At 55.4% G+C, this 12,617-nt stretch overlaps 1 protein-coding gene across 1 annotated transcript; it reads right to left on the bottom strand.

Moving 5' to 3' along the window:
- Positions 1-2,017: 2,017 nt before the first annotated feature.
- Positions 2,018-2,584, bottom strand: LOC120674886. Its single transcript, XM_039955987.1, has 2 exons — positions 2,321-2,584; positions 2,018-2,239 (listed from the first exon to the last, which is right to left on the bottom strand). The coding sequence occupies exons 1-2, from the start codon at positions 2,582-2,584 to the stop codon at positions 2,018-2,020; spliced, it is 486 nt and encodes a 161-aa protein (XP_039811921.1).
- Between the last annotated feature and the right edge of the window lie 10,033 nt (positions 2,585-12,617).

Here is a 12,617-nt window from a genome sequence, read left to right as displayed (position 1 = left end):
CAAATTGGGCCCCCGGGTACTTGGTTGGGGGCTGGGTCTGAGGGAGCGTACTCTGTTTTTTGCGCATGCTCTGCTTCCTCTGTTTTTGCCCTGTCTGCGGCCAGCTGCTTCTCTCGCGCGGACGGCTCATTCAGGTCGTTGACGAAAATGCCGCAGGGCGCCAGCTTGCGCTCGGCGGCCATTTTTGCGAGAGCATCCACATCGATGTTTTGCTTCCGTGATTTTTGTGGAGCTCCAGACCCCGGAATCTACCTTCTAGCTTGCGGACTTCTTGGCAGTTTGTGTCCATGAGGGGGCTCTTGCAGTTGGAGTTCTTCATGACCTGGTCGACTACGAGCTTGGAGTCGCCGTAGACATACAGGCGGATTGCTCCGATGTTGATGGCTATGCGGAGGCCGCTGATGAGTGCTTCATATTAGGCAATGTTGTTGGATGCAGGAAAGTGGAGGCGAACTGCGTACTGGAACTTGCCTCCTTCTGGGGAGACCAGGACGACCCCGGCCCCCGCGCCGGGTCCCATGACCGACCCGTCGAAGTAGAGGGTCCAGTACTCGTGAGAGATTTCTGGGGTCGGAGCTTGGACTTCCGTCCACTTGACGATGAAGTCGGCCAGGGCCTGGGACTTTATCGCCGTGCGTGGCACGAACTTGACATCGTAGCCCATCAGCTCGACTGCCCATTTGGAAATCTGTCCAACGGCGTCGCGGTTGCGAACAACTTCTCCAAGTGGGAATGAGGTGACGACCAACACCTTGTCTTCGGTGAAGTAGTGATGCAGCTTCTTGGCCGCCATGATGACGGCGTAGAGAAGTTTTTGTGTCTGTGGGTACCGCGACTTGGTGTCGGTCAGCACTTCACTGATGAAGTAAACGGGTCGTTGGACCTTAAGGGCATGTCCCTGTTCTTCCCTTTCGACCACCAGGGCGGCGCTGACCCCATGGTTAGTGGCAGCTAAGTAGAGCAAAAGGGGTTCGCAGAGGTCTGGTGCGACGAGCACCGGCAGAGAGGATAAGAGGGCCTTGAGGCGGTCGAGGGCCGTCTGTGCCTCCTCTGTCCAGACAAAGGTGTTGGATTTCTTGAGGAGTTTATACAGCGGTAAGCCTCGCTCTCCCAGCCGGGCGATGAACCGGCTGAGCGCCGCCAAGCACCCGGTTAACCTCTGGACACCCTTAACGCCGCGGATGGGCCCTATGTTGGTGATGGCTGCGATTTTGTCACGGTTGGCTTCAATGCCACGTTCAGACACCATGTACCCGAGAAGTTTGCCCTTGGGCACACCGAATGTGCATTTCTCGGGATTCAACTTGATGTTGAATCTCTTGAGATTTGCGAACGTGGCGCTCAGGGTGGCGACCAGGTCATCCGCGCGCGGTGTTTTGACGACGATGGCGTCAATGTAGACCGCGACCGTCGCCCGAGGCGATTTCGGCCGGTCGGGGTCGATCGGCGGGTTGATATGGTCGGAAAAGCAGGCTTGCATGCATCGCTGGTATGTTGCCCCTGCGTTCTTGAGACCGAACAGCATCGACACGTAGCAGTATGAGCCAAATGGTGTGATGAAGGATGTCGCGAGCTAGTCGAATTCCTTCATCGCTATCTGGTGATAGCCCAAGTAGGCGCCTAGGAAAGACAAGATTTTGCACCCGGAGGTGGAGTCGATTATCTGATCTATCCTAGGCAAAGGAAAAGGGTCTTTGGGGCATGTCTTGTTCAGACTGGTGTAATCAACACACATCCTCCATTGACCAGTTTTCTTTTTTACAAGGACTGGGTTAGAGAGCCAGTCGGAGTGCTAGACCTCCTTGATGAAGCCAGCAGCTAATAGCTTAGCTATCTCCTCTCCTATGGCCCTGCGCCTCTCATCGTCGAAGCGGCGCAGTCGTTGCAGGACGGGCTTGGATCCCGGCAAAATGCGGAGCTCGTGCTCGGCGACCTCCCTTGGGATGCCCGACATATCGGACGGCTTCCAGGCAAAAGTGTCCTTGTTGGCACGGAGGAAGTCGACGAGCGCGTGTTCCTATTTGGCCGGCAGCTGGGAGCTGATCCGCACCGTCTTGGTTGGATCGGCGTCGTCGACCACGACCATCTTGGTCTCGTTGGTTGAGACGAAGGCTGGTGCCTGGCTAGGCCTACCAGGGTCAGGGCGGCACTCGGCGGTGGCGGCACGAAGCTGGCCAACCTCAATCGAGTTTGCTGCGGTGGTGGCGAGGTCATAGTACTCGCGGCTGCTCACGTAGGCCTGTTCGAAGGAGCCGCTCACGGTGATGACACCGTTTGGGCCCGGCAGCTTGAGCTTGAGGTAGGTGTAGTTGGGCGCTGCCATGAACTTGGCGTAGGCGGGGCATCCAAGAATGGCATGGTACACCCCCTTCCAGTCCACCACATCAAACGTGAGGGTTGCGGTGCGGAAGTTGGCTTTGCTACTAAACGTAACCGGCAAGTCGATGTTGCCGACTAGGTACGCCTTCATGCACGGCAGGATGCCGTAGAAGGGGAAGAGGGATTCCCGCAAGCAGCCTCGCGGGACTCCCATGGCTTCCAAGGTGTCGACGTAGAGGATGTTGAGGCTACTGCCTCCGTCCATCAGTACCTAGGACAGGCGCATGTTGCTGACGACGGGGTCGACGACGAGAGGATAGCTCCCAGGTCGAGGGATGCTTGCCGGATGGTCGTCCTGATCGAAAATAATGGGTGTGGACGCCCACTTCAACTTTCTAGGAATGGAACTTGTGGCAGCACATACCTCGCGGAGCCGAACCTTCTGTAGTTGTCCGGAGCACTCGTCCTCTAGGCTGCCAATGATCACCAAGCACCGATCCACGTCCGGGAACTCTCCATCCGCCGGCTTCCCTCTGTCCTGGTCGGCGTCGGGCCTCTTGTCACAGCCGTCGCTGTCGGTCTTGGCTGTCCGTCGGAGGAGGCGCTTCATCATATCGCAGTCCCTGAACTTGTGGTTCATCGGATAGCCATGGTTGGTGCATGACTTTTCCAAGAGTTGGCTGAAGTGGTCGTTTCTCGACGGGCGCTTATCTTGGCATTCCGCTACCACGACATCGCCGGTAGTCGGAGGTCGATGGTTCTTCTTGCCCTTTCTGTCCTCGCGGCTCGAGGAAGGCCTGTCGCGATCACGTCGCTTTTCTTTCACCGCGTGCTGGTCGCGCTCGAAGACGGCCCCAACCGCCTCCTCGCCGGAGGCGTGGCTGGTGGCGATCTCCAGGAGCTTGTGCGTAGTGCGCGGCTTCTGGCACCCTAGTTTGTGGACTAGGGTCTTGCAGTGCGTCCCGCTAAGGAATGCGCCGATGGCGTCGGCGTCGACGACGCCTGGCAGTGAGTTGCACTGCTTGGAGAAGCGCCGGATGTAGTCGCTGTTGACGCTCCTTAGCGCCCCAATTTGTATACCGCAAGCGCACGGATCGTGTAGCTTTTCCGTTAGAGTATTCCCCCAAGGTTTATCAATGCACGGAACCAAAGATACAAGAAACAATCTACTAACATAGGGAATTCTTTGTGTTGAGATGGTGTAAAACGAATCTAATCTACTAAAAGCGGCAAACACCGAAGCTTGCAAGAGAAAGTTAGAGATAACCAATCTAGATCACCTAGATCATGCACATGTTGTAGTTCAAAGCTAGATGTAGTGAAGCAAGATAGATGTGAATCTCAATGAAAAGCATCTTTAAACCAAAATCTCCAATCCAATCCTTCGATAACCCGTCTACTAAAGCAACACCCTGTCACGACGCCCCTTTTTGGACTAAGCTACCCCGAAGCATGATAAACAAGTCGAACCCCCTTTGGTAGTTCTGCCATGAACCTCTAGCCACCACAACTACAAGATCCTGCTAAGCGATCTATCTCGATAATAGATCTAGGATGAAGCAAACCCAAAGAAAAGAACGAAATCGAAAGAGAGAACATGGTTGCTAAAGATTCGGAATCACAAGTAACTTCACCATGAATGATTGTACATCACAAGATCACAACCGGGGCCCTACCTTGATCTTGATGATCCTAGCTCCAGAACTCCGATGTGGTCTTCCTTGCAAGGTTCCCACGTCGGCTAGGGAAGCCCCTAGACAACTAGCACGACCCTCGGCTCTCCGAAAGGTGTTTCTCTATCTTCTCTGCTCCTTGGCGTTGTCTCCCGAATGACTTGATGCATGAGCTTCGGGGAGGGGGCTTTAAATAGCCCCAAGAAACCTTAGGTTGAAGGGGAGACCGAGGCGCCCTGGAAAGGCCCTAGGCCGGCCGGCTTAATGGGCCCAGGCCGGCCAGCCTGGCCTATTCGTTCGCCGCCTCGCGTTCTCCTTTCTCCCCAAGTCTTCTGGAGTCTTCTGGAGTTTATCCCTTTCACGATTGCACCTCATTGGATGTCGTTATCTTCGAGATATCTTCGAGGGAAAGGATAGGATGGAGAATCCTTCCTTAAATCTTAATTTGCTTTGCTAAGCCCCGAAGTATCTTGATCTCATCTTGTGGCTTTGTCCTTTGGGCTTCATTGGAGGGTGGATGTGCATGAACGGGCTTCTAGTATCATGCCTTTTGGTCCTTTGTTTGGGCTTTGGCCTTCGTCTTTCTTCGTGTTACCGCGTGATCATGGGCCTCGTCATTTCATGCTCCAAAATTGGCCAAAAACCTGCAAAAACGAAGTACCTCCAAAATATATGTGCAAATGTGAAAACGACCAATAATTGGGCTGATGTTAGAATGGTTGGTGATTTTGATATTAAATTCATGCCATTATCAAAGTTAAACAGGGGATAAAATGGGTACTTAAGGAGCGCCAATAGTCGCGCAGAGACTCGCCGGGCTCCTGCTTGCAGTTTTTGAGATTCCAAGAGTTGCCAGGACGTACGTACGTGCCTCGAAACTTGCCGATGAAGATTCTTTGAAGGTCTTCCCAGCTACTGATGGAGTCGGCGGGCAAGAAGTCCAGCCAAGTGAGGACGTTCTCTCCAAGGCATATAGGGAGGTACTGGATGATGAAGCGGTCGTTGCTTGCCCCTCCACCTCGGCCCGGCATGCAAGCCGGTAGTCTTCCTGCCACACGCCGGGGTTTGTATCCCTAGTATACTTCACGACGTTCGCCGGTGGTCGGAAGCTGTCGGTACCCCAGGACTGGGGTACCCCCTCTTGCTGTGTCTAGGCAAGGATCTTATAGTTATCCTTAACTACATCCAAACAGCCGGACCCCTGCGGTCCGGAACCCTGTTCTCCCAGCAGCGGCCTGGGCCGTTCCTCAGTTGGGAAAGGTCCGGAGACACCACGTGTCCCGGAAAAGGCAGGAACTCGTGCGCAAGCAGTCGGGACTCCGGACCTCCCCGAGGAGACCGGACCCCCTGTATAATAACCGGACCCCTCGCTAAGGGAAGAGATCGACGCCCCGCGTCGGGGTGGTCCGGGGCCGCCACGTGTCTGCAAGACATGGCCGTTTGGGTTTCCATACCAACGTTCACCCACCATTGCATTTATTGCAGTAGGTGAACGTCTGCATTGATATGACAGAAGCTGAGGCGTTTCATTGACCAGGGGATACTATTGATCGCGTATTACCAAGGCAGTGGAGCCGCTGGCGCCGCCCATACTGCGTCTACCAGATGGACACGACGGCTCAGCTTCGCCCATTATGACGCTACATAATAGCCTCAGCAGGCCACACCGCAAGCTACGCTACTCCAACGGGCGCCTAGTTGATGGGACAAGAAAAGACCCCCCTGAGTCAGGAGAGCAGCAGTAAAGATTCGCTACCACTGTAGCCACAGTCACGTTGGGCCCACCTGTCGGGGCATCAACGCCCTATGTATCCGCTCCCCCTTGATCTATAAAAGGGGGGGCGCCGCTAGAAAACCTCAGGCTGAGCAAGAGCCAAGGCCAGCAGAGGATAGGTTCATACACAACCAAGAACAATACATCTCACAGTGGACGTAGGGTATTACGCTCCGGCGGCCCGAACCACTCTAAATCGTGTATTCTTGAGTCCCCTTTCTCAGAGTAGATCTAGCCCCATTGCCTAGTACTTCCCCGAGTACTCCCTCACAGGGAATAGGCGGGTGCGTTCCGCCACCCGGCTGTGGGTACCCCTAGAATCCCCACAACATTTTGGCGCCGTCCGTGGGGAGGCACAGGCGCTGACTGGATCTTCAGGCTTCTGGGGCCGTGTTCATCCTCTGCAACGACGAACAAGAAGATGAAGGGAGGCAGGGCCACACTCACTCCGCCTGTCTTGGCACCGGCGCGGCAACGCCCTCGGTGCGGCGGCGCACGACAGCGACGCCTGCTGTGCGTCACCACTGCGACCCTCGGAGCCGACGTAGCAACGCACAGCGGAGGCGCCGCTGGGCGCTGTTGCCCCTACGTCGACTCAAGGTTTTCTCTCAAGCAACGGCCACATCTCCTCTGCGGTGGCATGGTGTCGGCTCAAGGCTTCCTCTCAACATGGAGCCTGGAGCCGACGGCCATCCCGGAGGAAGTGGACCGTGTCGTCCTGCCGTCTCCAGCGCCGGAGATCCACCTCAGCGTTGCTCGGCGCTGCTGCAGACAGGACCCCGCCTCCTCGTGCGGGGGCCCCTGGCGCTAGCACCAAGGACAAGCCGGCAAACGACCGCACTTCTCCACGCGTCGCACCGGTCCATCTGCTGCGCAAGCGCTCTGGTTTCCATCGGCAACGGCGACGGCAGGGGGAGGGGGCCTCTTCCATTCAAAGCCAAAGAATTTGTCTCATGCCATGTAAGCATGTGACAGCTCTTAGGCAAGAAGGGGTCCCCCGAGCTCCCGAAGTGATGCTGGATGATGCGGTTCAGGCACGTCCAGGGCGCCTTCACCTCCGAAGAACACGCTGTATAGCATGCAGCCGTAGGTTACTCCTAAGAAAAAACTAAGAGAATTCCTCCTTTGTAATAGCGTGGCGTCTACGTGTGTGTCCAGAGCGGTCAAGGTCCGACCTTGTAAACCCGACCTCTGGCCCTATCACACAAACAGGCAAAAGCGGTCCGGAGCGGTGGAGGTCCGACCTCGTAATCCCGACCTCCGATGTATACCGTGACAACCACAATAATAAAGGAGACTTTCTTTCTCAGTTTTACCTAGGCTCCACCCTGATTACATCTATTCGCCTTGGTTTAACTATTCTTTCCTCTTGACCGGAGTTTCCCTTATTGCTAACAATCCAAGTTAAGTTGCTGGCTTGTGGTCAGGTGAAGACACCCCTTCTAGCTGGAAGGCGGTCCGGACCCTTAGGGACCTGCTCTGGGGAAGTGGTATTTGTATCCTGGGGTAGAGAAGCTCCGCGTGGCTTAGCCTGGTAATGTACCCTAAAGTTTACGAACTTCACTACCCTGTTACAAGTACTCTAGTATCCAAGACTGCTGTCTTTAGAGGTCCCGGGCTCTCTTCTAGTATAAGGCTTGGTTTCTTTGCACCTTACTATGAGGTCCGGTAACAAGCTTCATCGGATTGTCAGCAAACGGTCGTCGACAGAAGCCAGGTCCGGGAAGCGGTGCTTGCTCCCTGGGCGATCCGAAGTCTGTGTAGCCGCTTAGCTTGGTTCCGTACCCTAAGCCTACACCTTCGTCGCCCCATGGAGAGCACTCTAGTACCTAAACCTAGCAACAGGCATACCGGCCTCAGGGGTTCCGGGATGCCCGCTCTCTCCGTGGGCACACCAACGCAATCAACTTGCGTAGGAACTCATCACGATGGTGGCCCCACCTACGGGTTCGTACCTCACCCGAGGTGGGCCCGGGGGCCACTGTCGGTACCCCAGGACTGGGGTACCCCCTCTTGCTGTGTCTAGGCAAGGATCTTATAGTTATCCTTAACTACATCCAAACAACCGGACCCCTGCGGTCCGGAACCCTGTTCTCCCAGCAGCGGCCTGGGCCGTTCCTCAGTTGGGAAAGGTCCGGAGACACCACGTATCCCGGAAAAGGCAGGAACTCGTGCGCAAGCAGTCGGGACTCTGGACCTCCCCGAGGAGACCGGACCCCCGCAGGGTCCCGGACCCCACATGGGGTCCCGGACCCCCTGTATAATAACCGGACCCCTCGCTAAGGGAAGAGATCGACGCCCCGCGTCGGGGTGGTCCGGGGCCGCCACGTGTCTGCAAGACATGGCCGTTTGGGTTTCCATACCAACGTTCACCCACCATTGCATTTATTGCAGTAGGTGAACGTCTGCATTGATATGACAGAAGCTGAGGCGTTTCATTGACCAGGGGATACTATTGATCGCGTATTACCAAGGCAGTGGAGCCGCTGGCGCCGCCCATACTGCGTCTACCAGATGGACACGACGGCTCAGCTTCGCCCATTATGACGCTACATAATAGCCTCAGCAGGCCACACCGCAAGCTACGCTACTCCAACGGGCGCCTAGTTGACGGGACAAAAAAAGACCCCCCTGAGTCAGGAGAGCAGCAGTAAAGATTCGCTACCACTGTAGCCACAGTCACGTTGGGCCCACCTGTCGGGGCATCAACGCCCTATGTATCCGCTCCCCCTTGATCTATAAAAGGGGGGGCGCCGCTAGAAAACCTCAGGCTGAGCAAGAGCCAAGGCCAGCAGAGGATAGGTTCATACACAACCAAGAACAATACATCTCACAGTGGACGTAGGGTATTACGCTCCGGCGGCCCGAACCACTCTAAATCGTGTATTCTTGAGTCCCCTTTCTCAGCATAGATCTAGCCCCATTGCCTAGTACTTCCCCGAGTACTCCCTCACAGGGAATAGGCGGGTGCGTTCCGCCACCCGGCTGTGGGTACCCCTAGAATCCCCACAACATTTTGGGGGAAAGGCGCCCCCCCCCCCGGATCGCTCTGGAGAAGGCGTTCGGCCCGGTGGGGTCCGGGCTCGGACTCCGGTCGCGATCCACGTCGGGATCGCAGGGGCGTCCCCCTCACCAGAGCGGTGAGCGCTCCGGGTGGGGCACGTATGCCTGCACATCTTCTGCTCGAGCGGCCGCGCGGTCGACGTCGGCGTGGTGCCTCGCCTGTCGCCGGCCTCGGATCACGCTTCGTGCGTCGTAGTTCGGACCGACACGGTCGTGAATCGGTGGACTTTGTCGGAGAGGGGCGGATGCCGCCACTGGGGCTGGCGTGCCGCCCGCGTCGGTGCAGGTGGGACGCGCTGCACCTCGGATGGCTCTCACCCACCATGGCTCGCGCCGCCGTCAGGACACAAGGCAGCGGCCTGCCGGCGGTTTAGCGAGGAGCTCTCCTCCTATTGGATGGCGGCGAGTTCCACCAGGTTCCTCACCTGGCGGTGAAGGTCCCTTTGGGCCGGATCCTCCGGCTCTAGCAGCGTCTGCAGGACGATCGCGGCCGCTGCGATGTTCTGGCCTGCACGGAACTCTTGCAGGAGTTGCATGCGGGCGTCGTTGATGATATCGTGGTTGACCCTGAGTGCGCGCCGACGCATGGAACCCGCAGGGTTCATACCTTTAGCCCCAAAGGGGGCCTGTAGAGACTGGTCCCCGGATGGGGGCATCTGTCGGCGATGACGGAGGTCTTTATCGTGAGCCTGCGCGTCGGCGAACGCTCGCTCGCGCTGGTCTGCTGGGGTGTGCGTCTGCTCGGACGGCACCACCTCCGGTAGCGGATCGCTGTCGGCTGTGGCGCACATGCACGGTGGCGCGGATGTGCCCTCCAGGTGGTTGTCCCCCGTGCTAGAGGAATCGCTCAGGGGATCCTCGAAGCACAGGAAGTCGTGGATGGAGTCAGGGTAGCTCTCCGTCATGCCCACGAACTACGACGCGGGCTGGAACCCTTGGGTGGCCTTGCGCGCCTCCCGAGCGTAGACGCTTGCGGCATTGCGTAGGCCGAACGGGAGTCGCTCTGAGAATGAGCAAGGCGTCGGGAGCAGAGGCCCGCCCGCGAGCTGCCAAGAGATGTTGGCCAGAGAGAAGAGGACCAAGTTGACGTCCTCGACGGCGGGATTGGAGGCCATCATGAGCGCGATGCGGCGAAGCACCGCGCGGGTTGTCTATGATGGCTTGTGCTTCTTGATGCGCCTGCGAACTGATCGCCGACGCCTCAGGTCACGAGGCTTGGTGGGAGCAGATGGCTCCTCTGTGTTCGCCAGGGCGGCTTCCTCCTCATGGAGGTGCAATGCACCGAGCTGGTCGGTGACAAACTCCAGGCTTCCGAACTGGAAGGTCTGGGAAGGCGGGAACGGTGGAGGCGCCCATAATCCGTCGCGGGGGATCGTGGGAAACTCCAGGGATCCGAAACGGATCGTCTCGCCGCGGCTCGCCGCCGGAGCGGTGAATGGGGTGATCGAAACCATCCGATCGCCGAAGCAGTGAACGCACAAAGAGCTCCCCACGGGCAGCGCCAAAACTGTCGCTGCAGGAAATGGGCGACTACAAAACTACTTGATTGCTCGTTTGTTGTGCGCTTGATCGGATATGGTCTAGCACGCAAGGACTCGATGATTTAGACTGGTTCGGTCCTGAAATGCCCTACGTCCAGTATGGGGGGTGGTGTTCTTGCTCTATTGCTCTCGAGCCCGGGTGCTCAAAGTTCAGAGGAGAGCTTACAAGCTGGTGAAGTAGTGTCGAACCCGTGTGAGTCCAACCCTTTCCTATGTGGGGGGCTTTCCCTTTTATAGTCCAAGGTGGGGCCCCCATTTACAGATATCTAGCGCTGTGTCTTGACACCGCCGGGGTACAATTCATCCTTGTCAGTCGTCGGGGCCCACTCGGTCGGTCGGGAGTGGGCAGGCTTGATCCTGGCGATCTTCTGGAGCAAGGGATGATCCTGGCGATCTCTTTGGGCGGTGCGTTCCCCCGGTGTTGTCCCATCCTGGCTCAGTCGTGGTGGCGCGACCACTCGGACGGTCGTTCGGGGGTCTCTTCCGGTCTTGTCCGTCAGAGCCCGTGTTCCTTACCCGCAGGGCTATCTTACGTAGCTCTGTCACCGGATGGCGCGCCTGGTGAGGGGTGTCTTACCGAGGCCTGCCCGGTGGCATCCGGTCACACTCGCTAGCGTAATGAGGTGAGACACGGAGGCAACCATCATTACGGCGAGGGGAGGCTACGTCTGCGGACGCCCCCTCCTGTTGTGTCGCGGGGCCCGCACGAGCAGCGCTGTCCCCTTGTCAGGGAGTCCTGCTGGCTTAGCCCTTGCCGCAAGATAAGGATGGCTGGCGTCTCAGGGCTCGCACAGAGCCTGTCTTGGACGGCACGCCTGTCAGGAGGCCTGGCGCCCTTGGAGCGCACGTCCCGGGTCACCGGCATGGCTCTGACCTGGGGTGCTAGGTCGGGGGGCCGCCACGTGTCCTAGGAGGTCGGGCTCCCGGACCCGTTGGCTTAGCAGCGAAGGCAGCTCCCCGTGCGGGTTAGCGGGCCGCCCCGTTCTTGGCCCAATAGGCTTGCTGGGCCTTTTTTTACATGAGTCGGGCCCGTTCGGGGTCCTGGGTTTGTACCCCCGTCATATAGTCTAAATCATGCAATTTAAGCACTTTTGGCTATTTATATTATAATTATTACTATATGGATTAGTTTTAGTGGTTTAAGCACTTGGATAAGTGGCCCTATGCATGAAAACTGCTTGCTCCGCCACTGATACCCCTATCTCCCTTGCATCTCTCTCTCTCGCTCCTTTGCATGTCTCTCTTTTTGAATCAAGCTTGTCCATAAAAACATATTATCTTCCTCATGTGTTTTGAAGATATTTTACGCTGGTAGCAGTTTACATGTAAATTTAAGGTTTTAATATTATTAAAGAAGTTGCTATGATACACATACATAAGTTACTACCTGTATAATAGATTCTGTTTTTATGGCAACTTTTATTTTACATGCTATGCACATAAACTCATACTTACATATTGATAACTTATACATGTATATTGTTGCTACTATTTTAATAATGTTAAATCCAAATTTACATATAAATTGCGACGACTAGCATATAAGTTAATATGCAAAGTAATAGAAATAAAAGTTTTACACATATAAAACAAAAGTTTCTACAAAAAACAGAATCTACACACGAGTTGCCGCACATATAAGATATAAGTTACAATAAACAAAATCAATCATACATTCATACACATAAGTTGACATAAACAAAAGTTGTTATACCCATAAGTTGTCATCACAATAAGCCGATATACAAATAAATTGCTACGGAAAAGAACAAGTCATCGCATAAGTTGCTATACTATACAAAACATCATCAAAACATATGCAAATTAGGTCTAATTTTAGTTCATCTTGTTACGTAGAACACAACGGTATAATCAATTCATGAAACAAAGGTAGCATGAAGGAGATCTTTTTTATATATAAAGAAGCTTAATGCTAAAAATAGCAATATGGGAGAGAGCTAGAGATATCAGACCGTGTGGGGAGGGTCCGAGAGAGAATGAGAGAGGGTGGTAGTGCCGACTTTCGAAAACGACTTGACTGTTGTCTTTTTGTGATTAGTGGAAGAGAAGAGATGGATGGTTCAAGGGGTCGCGCAATAGCTTTAACCCACGACGTGTCGTTATCTCTATCCAATAGCTATACTACTAATGCATAAGAATACGTTGACATCCACGCACACAAAAACAAAAATAATATTGCAATTTGCAAGCCGTAGAGTCAACCTCAGTTTTTTTGGGTTAAAAGAA

This window comes from Panicum virgatum, chromosome 5N (genome assembly GCF_016808335.1).
Source record: "Panicum virgatum strain AP13 chromosome 5N, P.virgatum_v5, whole genome shotgun sequence".
Taxonomy (NCBI): domain Eukaryota; kingdom Viridiplantae; phylum Streptophyta; class Magnoliopsida; order Poales; family Poaceae; genus Panicum; species Panicum virgatum.
Note: the sequence above shows the minus strand (reverse complement) of the source record. Positions and strands in the feature narration are given on the sequence as shown.